This window comes from Malaclemys terrapin, chromosome 7 (genome assembly GCF_027887155.1).
Source record: "Malaclemys terrapin pileata isolate rMalTer1 chromosome 7, rMalTer1.hap1, whole genome shotgun sequence".
NCBI classification, from domain to species: Eukaryota; Metazoa; Chordata; order Testudines; family Emydidae; genus Malaclemys; species Malaclemys terrapin.
This window is the reverse complement of record NC_071511.1, coordinates 100690578-100706208: the sequence shown is the minus strand read 5'-3', so window position 1 is coordinate 100706208 and position 15631 is coordinate 100690578. Positions and strand designations below refer to the sequence as shown.

The 15631-nt window shown below is 41.0% G+C and overlaps 1 protein-coding gene across 3 annotated transcripts in view; it reads left to right on the top strand.

Moving 5' to 3' along the window:
- Positions 1–7645: 7645 nt before the first annotated feature.
- Positions 7646–15631, top strand: part of LRRC27 (leucine rich repeat containing 27) — a 61924-nt gene continuing 53938 nt past the window's right edge. Inside the window, exons 1-5 of one of the 3 annotated variants that reach the window (XM_054033295.1) lie at positions 7646–7788; positions 8459–8663; positions 10585–10857; positions 11217–11347; positions 15452–15510. In XM_054033295.1, the coding sequence (XP_053889270.1) occupies positions 10645–10857; positions 11217–11347; positions 15452–15510 (403 nt within the window). In that variant the 5' untranslated portion in view covers positions 7646–7788; positions 8459–8663; positions 10585–10644. Of the gene's footprint in view, positions 7789–7895; positions 7973–8458; positions 8664–10584; positions 10858–11216; positions 11348–15451; positions 15511–15631 lie in introns of those variants that run through there. The other 2 variants (XM_054033296.1, XM_054033297.1) reach the window with 2 other exon arrangements.

Here is a 15631-nt window from a genome sequence, read left to right as displayed (position 1 = left end):
AGCCCTGAGCCCCCTTCCACACTCCAAACCCCTTGGCCCCAGCCCAGAGCCTCCTCCTGCACCCCAAACTCCTCATGCCCAGCTCCATCCCAAAGCCCAGACCCCCAGACGGAGCCCTCACCTCCTCCCACACCCCAACCACCTGCCTCAGCCCTGAGCCCCCTCCCGGACTCCAAATCCCTGCCCCATCCTGGTGAAAATGAGTGAGCATGGTTGGGAGAAAGTGAGCGATGGAGGGAGGGGGGATGAAGTGAGCAGGGGCAGGGCCCTGGAGAAGGGATGGGGTAGGGATGGGGCCTCAGGGAACGGGAAGGGCAATTAGAAAGTTGGCAATCCTATTAGGAAACAGTTTCAAGTCCCTGTTCTGAATCAGGCAGCAATGTCTCCTACAGCCGAAATGAGTGTCCAAACCACCAGGCTATTCGCTATTCTGGGGGTCTCTCTCTTGACGTGACAAAGTTTCAGACAAAAATATTTAATCAAAAAATTCCCAATCAGCTCTAATAATCACTCCACACTAGCATAACCAGCAAAGATAGAATAGCAGAATTCTGTAATGTCATACTGTTAACTCTTCAGTGCTCTTTTAGCTTATTTATACAGTGATTTCTGAGGGGCAAACCCTGTTTCCTTCTCTATGAGAGTGGAGTGTCCTCCAGTAGCAGAACTTGTGAGGTTCTGCTGATTTCCCAGCTTGTTTCTGCCTAGCTGGAGAGACTGAGGAGGCTGAATTACTCCTTCTCCACAGGCAGAGATTTTCCTTAATGCTCATCCTATCACTGTTTGGCTTGCTAACTTGCTGAAATCCTCAATACACTTGTCTTGATTGCCTTTTAAATCAGATACACAGAATTGAAGGGACTAACCTGCCATCGTCATGCCAGTTGCAGGAACAAAGACTCAACAATATGAGTCTGGAAGCTCACGTGAATGAATGAATGAATCAATCAATCAATCAAGCTGGCCTCCTTACAACACCCTACTACTAATGCCCTCATTAAATGAAATAATTCTATCTGGGTCTGGCTCTGCCGTTCGCCTGGTTCATATTTTGCTAAAAGTTGATAGAAATTATAATTACATTTGCACAATAATAATGTAAACTAATATTACTTGGGCCCTTGGCATATAGCAGAGATTTCTTTAACCAAGCACACACAGGATCAGCAAGAATCACCTTAATAATCCAACAAGAACACCCAGAATTTTATTTGTAAGGCACACAGGGCATTGACTGAAATAAGTTATATTAAAAATCAAACAAAAGACCACCAGCTCTGCACAGCTCTCGGGAAGCAGCCAGCATATCCCTCCAGCTCCAAGGAGAGACCACACAGGGAGAGACCACTCCTAAAGTTTGGAAATAAAACCCACTATATGGCCAGCCTTGGGACAGCTCTCCTCCATCTTCTGGGTAAAACCTAGAAGGTGCTTTCTAGGAACTCGTAAGACAGGCCAGTCAAGATAGGGTGTGCATACATGTACTCAGTGAGAACACCAACCAGCACACTAGTACCGGCTCAGCGAATAAAGCTGTGAAGAACCCCATAAAATCTGTTTACACACCAGCAAAACTGTAAGTGTTGGTCCTAATCCAGAGGCAAAAGGAATGGGCACATTCTGAAATAAACTAAATTGTGGCTGAGCATCCCATGTCCTGCAAGGTGGATGGAAATAGGGTGGTTGGGAAACAAGATTCCATTTTGTGAAAAAATCTGAGGTTTTGAAATTTGTTTCCATTACAACAAGGAATGAAACCAAGACCTTTCTTGATACCTTAAATAACTGCTTCTTGGAGCAGCTAGTCCTGGAATCCACAAGAGGAGAAGCAATTCTTGATTTAGTCCTAAGTGGAGCACAGGATCTGGTCCAATAAGTGATTATAACTGGACTGCTTGGTAATAATGACCATAATATAATTAAATTTAACATCCCTGTGGTGGGGAAAACACCACAGCAGCCCAACACTGTAGCATTTAATTTCAAAAAGGGGGAATACACAAAAATGAGGAAGTTAGTTAAACAGAAATTAAAAGGTACAGTACCAAAAGTGAAATCCCCATCCCTGTATGGAAACTTTGTAAAGACACCATAATAGATGTTCAATTTAATTGTATACCCCAAATTAAAAAACATTGTAAGAAAACCGAAAAAGTGCCACCGTGGCTAAACAACAAAGTAAAAGAAGCAGTGAGAGGCAAAAAGGCATCCTTTAAAAAGTGGAAGTTAAACCCTACTAAGGAATATAGAAAGGAGCATAAACTCTAGCAAATGAAGGGTAAAATATAATTAGGAAAACCAAAAAAGACTTTGAAAACAGCTAGACAAAGACTCAAAAAGTAATAGCAAAAAAATTTTTAAGTATGTCAGAAGTAGGAAGCCTACTAAACAACCAGTGGGGCCACTGGACGATTGAAATGCTAAAGGAGCACTCAAAGATGATAAGGCCATTGTGGAGAAACTGGATGAATTCTTTGCATCGGTCTTCACGGCTGAGGATGTGAGGGAGATTCCCAAATCTGAGCCATTCTTTCTAGGTGACAAATCTGAGGAACTGTACCAGATTAAGGTGTCATTACAGGAGGTTTTGGAACAAATTGATAAACTAAACAGTAATAAGTCACCAGGACAAGAAGGTATTCACCCAAGAGTTCTGAAGAAACACAAATGTAAAATTGCAGAACTACTAACTGTAGTCTGTAACCTATCATTTAAATCAGCTTCTGTACCTAATGAAGGATAGCTAATGTGATGTCAATTTTAAAAAGGGCTCCAGAGGTAATCCTGGCAATTACAGGCCGGTAAGCCTGACTTCAGTACCGGGAAACTGGTTGAAACTATAGTAAGAACAAAATTGCCAGACACATAGATGGACATAATTTGTTGGGGAAGAGTCAACATGTTTTCTGTAAAGGGAAATCATGCCTCATCAATCTACTAGAGTTCTTTGAGGGGATGAACAAGCATGTGCAAAAGGGGGATCCAGTGGATCTAGTGTACTTAGATTTTCAGAAAGCCTTTGACAAGGTCCCTCACCAAAGACTCTTTAGCAAAGTAAGCTGTCATGGGATAAGAGGAAAGGTCCTCTCATGGATTGGTAACGGGTTAAAAGATAGGAAACAAAGGGTAGGAATAAATGGTCAGTTTTCAGAATGGAGAGAGGTAAATAGTGGTGTCCCCCAGGGATCTGTACTGGGCCCAGTCCTGTTCAACATATTCATAAATGATCTGGAAAAAGGGGTAAACAGTGAGGTAGCAAAATTTGCAGATGATAGAAAACCTAAGCACATTGCGAAGAGCTACAAAACTGGGTGACTGGGCAGCAAAATGGCAGATGAAATTCAATGTTGATAAATGCAAAGTAATGCACATTGGAAAATACAATCCCACGTATACATATAAAATGATGGGGTCTAAATTATCTGTTACCACTCAAGAAAGAGATCTTGGAGCTTTATGGTGATCCTATTCCATTGTGAAGAGCATGTGATACAAATGCAGGTAGATTCATTCTACAACTATGACTTCAGTGGGCTTTAATTCAGGCCCCAAATTCGTGATCATTAATATTTTCAGGTCAGTTTTTCATTCCGTTACCATGGCAGTCAAATGATTTCCAAGTCAATGTAAGTTGACTAGGTATGGGTAAACTGCTAATTCACTGCAACAAGCACTAGTGAAACAAAAACCCACCCCATCTCATTATTCCTGGAATATTAAGAAAGATAAATTTTCCATAGATGTTCCAGAAGCGTCCAATATTTGTTTGTTTTTCTTTTTTGTCTCTCTACGCTATTTTTTTTCTTTCATACAGCTTTAAATTCTTTTCTCTCTCTTCCCAATCCCCAAAAGTACCATCTTTGCTTTTTGTTTTATATAAATTCTGCAAGGAAAGTTATAGCTTTTGCACTGTCTCTGTTTACAGTGGTGCCAGTAGAAGATATTGAGACACACACAATCATAGAAATGGAGGGCTGGAAGGAACTTCATGAGGTCATTTAGTCCACCTCCTTGCACCGAGGCAAAATTAAGTACACTCTAGACCAGCAGTTCTCAAACTGTGGGTCGTGAGCCCATTTTAATGGCCTCACTTGAGCTGGCTTAGATTTGCTGGGGTTCAGGGCCAAAGCCCAAGCCCCACCTCCCGGGGCCCAAGCCCCACCACCCAGGGCCAAAGTCAAAGCCCAAGGGCATCAGCTCCAGGTTGTGGGGCTCAGGTTACAGGCTCCCTGCCTGGGGCTGAAGCCCTTCGGCTTTGGCCCCAGGGCAGTGAGGCTCAGGCTTCGGCTTTGCTCCCCCCCCCCGCCCTCCACCTGGGATGGAGTCATTTTGGATGGTTCTCTGAAAACATCCACTCAATGTGGAGAAACTAAATTAATTCTTTGCTTCAGTCTTCATGGCTGAGGATGTTAGGGAGATTCCCAAACCTGAGCCGTCCTTTCTAGGTGACAAATCTGAGGAATTGTCACAGATTGAAGTGTCACTAGAGGAGGTTTTGGAATTAGTTGATAAACTTAACAGTAACAAGTCACTGGGAGCAGATGGCATTCACCCAAGAGTTCTGAAAGAACTCAAATGTGAAATTGTGGAACTGTTAACTATGGTTTGTAACTTGTCCTTTAAATCGGCTTCTGTACCCAATGACTGGAAGATAGCTAATGTAACGCCAATATGTAAAAAGGGCTCTAGAGGTGATCCCGGCAGTTACAGACTGGTAAATCTAATGTCAGTACCTGGCAAATTAGTTGAAACAATAGTAAAGAATAAAATTGTCAGATACATAGAAGAACATAAATTGTTGGGCAAAAGTCAACATGGTTTCTGTAAAGGGAAATCATGTCTTACTAATCTATTAGAGTTCTTTGAAGGAGTCAACAAAATGTGGACAAGGAGGATCCAGTGGACATAGTGTACTTAGATTTCCAGAAAGCCTTTGACAAGGTCCCTCATCAAAGGCTCTTACGTAAATTAAGTTGTCATAGGATAAGAGGGAAGCTCCTTTCACGGATTGAGAACTAGTTAAAAGACAGGAAACAAAGGGTAGGAATAAATGGTAAATTGTCAGAATGGACAGGGGTAACTAGTGGTGTTCCCCAAGGGTCAGTCCTAGGACCAATCCTATTCAACTTATTCATAAATGATCTGGAGAAAGGGGTAAACAGTGAGGTGGCAAAGTTTGCAGATGATACTAAACTGCTCAAGATAGTGAAGACCAAAGCAGACTGTGAAGAACTTAAAAAAACTCTCTCAAAACTAAGTGATTGGGCAACAAAATGGCAAATGAAATTTAATGTGGATAAATGTAAAGTAATGCACACTGGAAAAAAATAACCCCAACTATACATACAATATGATGGGGGCTAATTTAGCTACAACTAATCAGGAAAGAGATCTTGGTGTCATCGTGGATAGTTCTCTGAAGATGTCCACGCAGTGTGCAGTGGCAGTCAAAAAAGCAAACAGGATGTTTGGAATCATTAAAAACAAGGGCCCAATTGTAGCATAAAAGCAGGGAACTAGAAAAAATTGTGTGTAGTTTTATATACAATATATCATGGTGAAATGACACTTCATTTTTGTGAGTTTAACACAACTCCATAACTTTCCCCCGGAGAGAAAACAATGACTAACAAGCCATTCCAAATTAATAAAAAATGTGCAAGACCTGACTTGCCTATCTGGAAAACTCTACCACCACTATGGGTTTAATACTGAAAACATGTAAGCACATGCTTACCCTTAATCATGCAAGTAGATTCACTTAAATCAACAGAACTAAGTACTGAGTAAAATGTTTGCAGGATTGGGACACAGATCATTATTCTATAGCCTAGTGTGTGAAACTTTTCATGTAATGACTAATTGCATACAAATATTGATTTTTCTTTTAATTATTATTTGCAAGTTTATGAAGGATAAAAACAAATAAATTTCGTCAGTGACAGTGGCTTATTTCATGGTGAAATTGTTAACTATATGCTCCAAAAATCCCAGTTGAAAAGGTTCATTGGGAGTCTTCTGATCTGACTCTTGCACCTTGAAGGCTGAGGGGGATTAAGGAGGGGAAAGAGAGGTTAGAGAAGGAGAAGCTGGAGGTAGAGGGGGAGGAAGAATGTTTAAAATAAACAATAGGAAGTTCTTCACACAGTGCAGTCAACCTGTGGAACTCGTTGCCACGGGATGTTGTGAAGGCCAGACGTATAACTAGGTTCAAAAAATAATTAGCTAAATTAATGGAGAATAGCGCCAACAATTGCTATTAGTCATGATGGTCAAGAATGCAACCCTATGCTCTGGGTGTCCCTAAACCTCTGACTGCCAAAAACTGGGACTGGATCACTCATTAATTGCCCTGTTCTGTTCATTCCCTCTGAAGCATCTGGCACTGGCTGCTGTCAGAAGACAGGATGCTGGGCTAGATGGACGATTGGGCTGATCCAGTATGGCTGTGCTTATAAGGCTGAGGTTTGTAGGGCTCAGGGAGGGGAGAATGAAAGGTCTGTAGGGCAAAGACTGGAGGTGTGGCTGTGGAGGGTCTGTATGGGGGGAAGGGAGAATTAAAAGTCTGCAGAAAGGACTGGGGGTGGCTGTGCAGGGTTTGGGTACAGGGCCACCCAGAGGATTCAGGGGTCCTGGGGCAAAGCAATTTTGGGGGCTCCTTCCATTTAAAAAAAAGTTGCAATACTATAGAATACTATATTCTCATGGGGGCCCCTGTGGGGCCCGGGGCAAATTGCCCCACTTCACACACACACACACACACACACACCCTGGTGGCCCTGTTTGGGTGGGAGGAGAGAGTTTGTGGGGCACAGGGAGGGCTGGGGTGGCTGTGTGAGATTTGTGAGGGTGCAGGGAGGGTGGGGTTTGGGTGGAGGTGGGATTTGTGGGGCACAGGGAGGGCTGGGGTGGCTGTGTGGGATTTGTGAGGGTGCAGGGAGGGTGGGGTCTGGGTGAAGATGGGATTTGTGGGGCACAGGGAGGGCTGGGGTGGCTATGTGGGATTTGTGAGGGTGCAGGGAGGTGGGGTCTGGGTGGAGGTGGGATCTGTGGGGCACAGGGAGGGCTGGGGTGGCTGTATGGGGTTTGGGAGGGTGCAGGGAGGGTGGGGTCTGGGTGGAGGGGGGATTTGTGGGGCACAGGGAGGGCTGGGGTGGCTGTATGGGGTTTGGGAGGGTGCAGGGAGGGTGGGGTCTGGGTGGAGGGGGGATTTGTGGGGCACAGGGAGGGCTGGGGTGGCTGTATGGGGTTTGGGAGGGTGCAGGGAGGGTGGGGTCTGGGTGGAGGGGGGATTTGTGGGGCACAGGGAGGGCTGGGGTGGCTGTATGGGGTTTGGGAGGGTGCAGGGAGGGTGGGGTCTGGGTGGAGGGGGGATTTGTGGGGCACAGGGAGGGCTGGGGTGGCTGTGTGGGGTTTGTGAGGGTGCAGGGAGGGTGGGGTCTGGGTGGAGGGGGGATTTGTGGGGCACAGGGAGGGCTGGGGTGGCTGTGTGGGGTCTGGGGGAGGGGTGGATTTGTGGGGTTTGGGCAGGGGAGGTGGTTTGTGGGGCACGCGGGGAGGGTTGGCGGTGGCTGTGCGGGCTTTGGATGGGGAGGAGGGTTGTGGGGGGTGGGATGCGAGTCCCCATTGTGCGCCTGAGCCCAGCTCCGGGGCCCTAGGCCGGTGGTAGCCGCTTGGCTGTTGCTATGGAGACTGCGGCTGCCGCCCGGGCCTGTTTGTTGCACTTGGGTCCCGGCACAAAGAAGGAGCGAGGGAGCCGGGACCGCTCGCAGCCGGGGGCGGCGGCAGGTAAGAGCTCCCCGGGCTGGAATCGGGGGAGGGGGCGCTCTGGGGAGAAGGGGACCGGTAGATGCTCTGCGGGGTGAGGGGAGCTGGCGGGGGAGGAGCCTGCTGGTGGGGAATCTGCCCCACTCCTCCGATGGGGAGCCTGCAGGGCCGTTTGGTGGCTTGCAGCCCGGTTGCAGTCATGCCGGTAAGGTGCCCCCCTTTCCCCCCCCCCATGCCTCTCCCCGTCCCCGGATCTTCTAGAGGGCGAACAAAGTCTCCCGGGACGCTGTGCTGCCTGTCCCCCAAAATAATGTCAGGCCAACGAAACATCCCTGAGGAATTTGTTTGGCGACTTCTGCTTCCCCAGGTGATGCTATTTATAGGGTGACACTTGTGTCCCTATGCGAGTGGGTCTGCCCTGCAGCCGGTGATTTAAAAGGTGGGAACCCAAGGAGCAAACCAGTCCTAATGGGGCAAATCCTGACCCTGAATTGAAGGGGAGACTCCTTAGTGGCTGGGGCTGAGTTCAGGGTCACAGTTTAACAAATGAAGTATTAAAACCTCAGAGGTAATATTGTCCTGGTGTTGGTCAGCTTAGACTGCCACAGTGTCAGGATTTTTGTGAATTTAAAGGCCAGTATGGCTTATAACTCTCTGGTCCTGATTCTTGTTTGGTCTCACTTTACACCAGTTTTACAGCTGTGTGCTTCTGCTGACTCCAGTGGAGTTAGTCCTGCTTTTTACCAGTGTGGGAGGAGAATACATTCATCTGTGTTTCTGTGCCCTGTATTTGGAGTAAGGAGTAAATGAGCTATTAAATTGCATCGCAAAATCCTTCATTACAAGAAATGGAAACTTTCAGATGAATCTGTGAGTGAGGCTTGTGGCATTTTTAGGTAAGGGGCATTATAATTGTTATCTTGCCTTTTTCATATTTTTTTTCTAAGAAGTGGAAGTTGGAAAAAAGTTAAACAGTTCAGATACGTAGGCCTCAGTCCTTAAAACATGTACATGCTTAACTAATTTCCTTTCAATGGGACTACTCAAATCAATAAAGTTAAACACATACGTGTTTTGCAGGATCTGGTTTTTGGTTTGTATTGTTGTAATTGTCAGTTAGTATTGCATTACAACTACATACAAGCAACTTTGCAATGGCAATAAGAATGCATAAACAAAATAACAAACAAGCAAACAAAATAAGAAATGGGAGATGATGTAATGTTGCCACAGACATTTGAGGAACAGGAGAGGCACAAGGAAAAGCTTTCAGATTTTTTTAAGCTTGTTTGTTTTTCTTTAAATCAAAACACTAAACTTTGAGGCTACATAATGTTGTAAACAAATGTTCTAAATGATCAATTGTTAACAATTATAAAAATCCCAGGAATTTATGCATGAATATTTAAAACCTGTTTTGGGCAAACAAAATTATTTAAATTATCCTAAACCAAACTGCAGTGTATAATGTAACTGTGGCTTCAGGAAAAAAATACAGGAACAATTTTATCACAAAAATGTTGTTAAAGTTGTTCTCATAAAATAATTCTATTATTACCAACATATAATGTCAGTTCTCTACAAAGAACTGTATATACACAGAGTTAAGCTGTATCCCTTTGCTGGACTTTTACTAGAGGGTCAACCCAGCTCTCATTGTCTTGGGTACTTATTTTGCTGCCATCACTATAGTATATAAGCACTTCCCAGTCATTTAAAGCATTATTATCATCCCCACCCCTGACACAGACCCTGTGAGGTAGGGAAGTATTATTATCCCTTTTTTACAGTTGAGGAACTAAGGCACAGATTTTCAAAGGTGCTTAGGTGCCGAAAGATGCAGATAGGCGCTAAGGGGATTTTCAAAAGGAGGGACCTAACCTCGCTAGGCACTTTTGAAAATTCCAGTAGGTGTCTATCTGCTTTTTTGGTGGCTGAACACCTTTGAAAAATTGCCAAAGTGACTTGCCCAAGGTCACAGAGGACTTCTGTGACAGACCAGAGAATTGTACCCTAGTCTACTAAGTCTCAGACTAGCATTCTAGTCACTGGATCATGTTTCTCCTTTTAAAATGAACAGGATTGGATCAGGCCTTGTATATCCACAGATTATTAAAGAAGTTAAAGAGAAATACTTAAGATGTTCCTGCAGTTAGACATAGGATGTTAGAAACGATTTTATATAACATCACATTGCACTTATATAATATTTTTTCATTCACGGCCCTTGAAGATCCGTACAAAGATGAGTGAGCATTATTATTCCCAATTTACAGATGAGGTAATTTAAGCAGAGAAGTCCACTGAGTTCTGGGTCTATTTGAGATTGACTAGGAAGTACCCTCCACCACCTAAAAGAGAGAAATAGGTGCACTTCAGGCATTTAGGGATTTTGAGCACCCTATAATGCTTATGACTTTGTGGTAGTTAGAACTAGTAAGAAAGGGAGAAGTGGGTGTTGGCAGAGGGAGGAGGGAAAGTTGGAGGGGACAGAGGGCACTGGGAAACAGCTACTATATACTTACTAAGGTGCATTGGAGGAGATGGAGATCATGTGGCACATGAGAAATGTGAACACATTCAAAATATAAGGAAAGGTTTGGGAGAAGGATATAAGGAGTGCAGCTATGAGAGAGGCATGAACCCAATGCTTTTTTTCCTTTGTTACTTTTAAATGTATGTAAAAATATAGAATAATTTCATTATTTTCTGATCTTCTAAAGTATCACATAGCACTAGTGAGGATGTGGGAAATAAATATCACAAAAAAAGAAACCTGTCTTACGTGTGTTCTTTATTATTATTATTTGTTCTCAGCTTATTACTTACCTTCAGATGATCAGTTTATGGGGGTCAGTATTTTAGGTTTGCTAACAAATGGATGAAAGCTTTTCTGAAGAGTCTTGTGGTGGTGGTGATTACTTAGAGAATGAAGATCAGAAAAGGAGACACCTATCTGGTTCCAGTTCATCAAAAGATATTAGGAAGACAGTTGAAGATACACTGTCTACTCCTTCAAATTCTCTAGATTTGAGTAGGAAAAAACTTCAGCATCTTACTGAGGAAATATACAAATTACCCAACCTTAAAGTGAGTAAATTGCTGTGAGTAACTCTGTTAATTACACACTTGACTTAAATTTTGTAGGCACCAATTAAGGGCCCAGTACTGCCCTCATTAGAGTTAGTGGAAAATCTACAGATTCTTAGCTATGATTCTTTCCCCTCTGCTTTCTAAAAACTAGTACTTAATTAAATAAATGATTCATTTGTGTAATTTATATAACTGATTGTACCAATCATCTCCTTCATGGTTTTATGAAAATGTAATTTTTAGAATAGTTTATAGTTCAGTTTACTCGGGTTTTCACAGTAATGATCTTCGTGCTAAGGTAACAGGCATTCTACTTTAATTCTGGTTTTAAAACATATTTATTTTTTCTACATTAGCATTTGCATCTGGAAGGAAATGCTTTAGCCATAATTCCTAAGGATTTATTTCAGCAGCTGCCAAATCTTGTTTGGCTGGATCTCCGGTATAACAAAATTAAAACTCTTCCCCCTGGAATTGGATGTCACAAGTAAGGCATTTATTGTATTGATAATATAACAAAAAATTATTCTTCCTCTATTTGTCTCTAATGTAATTTTCTTATTCTCAGGCTTTTATGCAGGTTAGTTCTATATTGACGTCAGAACTGAAGAACAGTAAGCAAGAATTATATTTAATAACGCTCAACTAAATGAGCAAGTACAACTAACTAGTGCAGTAGATTTGTACACAAACCCTTTTACCTCCCAAGGCGTATGGCCTGATTCCCCTTTCATTTCAATTTTACACCATTTTAATTCCATTGACTTCCACTGAGTTTGGTTTACGCTGCTGTGAGGAGGAGAAAATTGAGAGATAAACCAAGCTTATAGTTTCAAATCCTAACTTGGGTCATGTGAAAATGGATTAGCAATCAAATAAACTAAGTAAATCATGGTGAGACATAAGAGTACTGTGGAGCAGGGACACAAAAATAAACCTGACAGCTAGATACTGAAATGAATGATGATTACAGTGGCAGGAAGTCATGAGTGCAGTGTGAAGACTAGTGTAGTAGTTCCATGTATGAGATAACTAGTGTGATACCTTGTCACTTTCTGAGGTATTAGTGATGGAAAAGGCCAAAGACCACAGTTTTGGCAATATTAAACCAATGAAATTGGCATGAACAAAAAAACTAAATTAATCTCTGTATTAAAAGAAATATTGAGCTAAATAAGAGTTTGCTTATTATGATCAAAAAGGAATCCTAGCTTCCACACTGTAGTGATTGGGGAAGAGGCAACTTCTGAAAATAGTGAGATGTTGGAGAATTTTCCAAAGGGAAAATACAGTTTCATGGCTTTTTTATTTAAACAAGATGCTTAATGGTATTTTAACACAATTTATTGTATGTGATTTGTATAGCATTATATCATCAATTTATTATCAGAAAAATGAGTCGATGAATCTGAAAATTGTCAAGTTTTGCACCTTTTTAAAATTATAACTTTTTTAAAAGGAAGACAGGATTAATAGTATTTTCTGTCATGTAAATTTGCCATGCATCAGTGTACACATCTCTGTTTGAGTCTTGAGATTAGTAAACTCTCTGTATGTGCATGTATCTTCATAAAAGTAATATACCACTCACTAGTGCTAACTTTTTGAAAACTCCCAGCATAAAACATTGAGAGATATTACTGTGCATTCCACTGCATTAGTAGAGTTTCATTTAATCCTTACCCCCATATTATAGTAGAATTTGTTGTAATTGTTGCTAATCGGTGCCAGAGTACACCAAACCCGTAGGGTGTCAGTAGTGTGCCAGATGTACCATGACATGGAGGCAAGCCCTGTAGGGGCTTCAGCAGATAGTCCTGGCAGGTCACAATAACCACTGAGACACATGGTTAAGGGAAAGGTTATTTTACTGGAAACTTGCAAAGATTCCCATTTCTCATTACGTTTTCTCTGTGATTTACAAAGATGGCTTTAAAGTTTGCTTTCACAATTTTTGCTGCTTTTTTTCCCCCTCATTTTTCAAGAATATCAGCCTTTGACTTACTATTTTTGTTGGACGATTATTTATTGGAGGTTATTTGGATGACATGAATAGTGAAGTCACATGAGACTGTAATCTCAGCTGTTGCTCTGTGTGCCCCAATTGAGAGGAGAGGGTATGCTGAGTGGATCCAGTAAGTGAAACTCTGTCTTTGGGAAGAGTAGCTGCAGGAAAGGCCACTGTAGGAGCAGGAGGAAAGATTTTATCCTTCACTAACCCTTTGGGCTTCCCATGCTCACAGTCCATTTATTCAGGGCTATGTGCAGTAGCTAGTGTTTGAGTTTAAGAAATAATACAGCACTTTAGAAAGAATAAATACAATGAAACAGCTGCATACTGTAGCTTTTAGATTATCATACTGAATGACTTAAAAAAACTGGTAAAATTTAAAGCAAGTATGACAGTTTCTCATATTACTTTGTATGTTGCATATGTCAGTGAGGCAGATCAGTCACTGAAAGGTAATGGTTTAGAGGGAGATAATATTGCATGTAGTATGAACAATAAAGGGGAGGATTAAAAATTATAATGATTTCAGTTTATAAATATTAACACCAAGCAGTTCATTTACTACCATTTCACTAAAAATCTGTGTGACCAAAACCAATTTTAGATTTAGTTTTTAGTTTTCACCCTGTAAAACCTAATAAATTCATCAACACTTTACAGATGTATTCAGCCCTTCCATTGGGTCCAGGATCTTCTCAACTCACAAAATCTGGCCTTATGTTGTGAGGGAAGTTCAATTTTTTTCATCTCACAAGGAGCAGAGAACCTCAGAAATCAATTAAACAAAGTATAAACCAAAAGGGATACTAATTATCCTTGTGACCATGTGTCACAAAACCAGGCCTTATAGTAAATCCTTAAGACTTGGCAGCCCTTTTAATTTCAAAGAGAATTTTGTCTCTAACCTGTTATATAACAACTTTTGATGGTAACATTGAGGAATTTACACATATAAAAAAATTAAGCTTCTAGTTTAAGCTAACAAACATGGAAGTGCATACCAGAATCAAACAGATGTTACATATGGATGGATTCAGGGTGCCCCCTTTCATGTGCCAGCTATGGACTGGTAACAGACCTTCCATCCTAGAGAGATATATGAAGATGTGTTCTCTTTAAGATACTTTAATGCAAGGCGAGGTATAGCTGTTGTATTCTCAGGTGAGGTATGTTACACATAGCACCGCTTAATGCTGAATGGTATAATACAGTTATTAGCGGCTGAACAATATAATACAGTTTAGCATTTCATTACACACCGTATTGTCTTCTGTTGTAAGAGTTTTGATTTTTTTGTTTGTTTAATTGATTTCATTCTGTTTCCTGGGTTAAGTTGTAACATTGACCTTTTGATGTTGTTTTAAGAACTTTATTATTTTTATTTTCAAAAGTGGGAGCATCTTGCATGGTTAAACTGAGGTTGGGTCAAATACTGCCAATGATTCTGGATGCCATATGACGAGCTCATTGTTTTCCATATTTGATGGGAAATATGGAAAACAACTATAGCCATGTAATTGTATTCTGTTCTGTTCTAATCATTTTAATGGATTCAGACATATTAACGAAGTCTATTTCTGATCCTGAGGCCTGATCCAAAGCATACGGATACCAATCAGAGTCTTTACATTGTCTTTAGTGGGTTTTGGATTCCTGAGTGAATAATCATAGGGAATCATGGATCAATTAGGAGTACAGTACGTGATTGTCTTTCACTGAACTGAATAGTCCGATTAAACAAAATAATATGTAAAAGGGTATGATATGTAAAAGTTTTAATTTAATTTATTTTTCTTTAAAATTAAGTGGCTGTGAAAATGCATATGATAAATTAAAACTTTTAAAAAGAGATAAACCACACTTGAAACCACCACACTTCTTTTTGTTTTGTCGTATCTTAACAATATAAGTTAGTTCTATCATTTTCATTCATCAAACTTCAAAATAAATTACTTCCATGTTTCAGAAACTGTTTTTATCAAATTTCTGGTGTCAATTTTGTAAGGGAAAACCCATTGAAAATAGAGTACTGATAATGCCTTGTCTATTTGGAAAAAAATGTAGTCTAAGAAACTGTTAGTTTTGTTTGCATATAATATCTATGTTAAAAGTATGTTATTAAGGTTACAAAGTCAAGTGATCAGATGTTAGGAAATGCCAGAATTAAGGTTGCCTGTACATGTCTATTTAAATTTTGACAAAGTTATAATCCAATTGAAAACCACATCTTATAATGGAAGTGTCTGACAACCTTAATAGTAGGTGGCGCTACCAAAAATAATCAGTTTTTTTTTTTTAAAGCAGGAAACAACATAAAATATTGAAATAGTATGCAACAATAGCTTACATTTGAAAGCAGACATCAGGCCATGAGACCTTGAATCACTGAGATACACAAGCCATAGTTGAGCATTGATGGTAGCTGTGGGGAAGCATCCCATTTCCTTCAGATATCATTAGCGTGGTAGGAAACAAAGGCAAGAAAAATTAACGAACAAAAAAAAGTGACCTGTTTTTGTGTTTTAACAATGCACTTTAATTTTGTTTTTACAATTGTTACTATTTTTGTTTTATTACAAGGCAATTGAAAACTTTACTTTTAGAAAGAAATCCTATAAAAAGGCTGCCAGTGGAGCTTGGTAAGTACTTAATTTTTTCCCCCAGAAATCCTAGCAGACTTTGACTTTTTCCATGTAATGCTCTAGTCAGGATTAATACTGTATAGCAAAGTAGCTAAATATAACCAAAGATAGCTTCTTG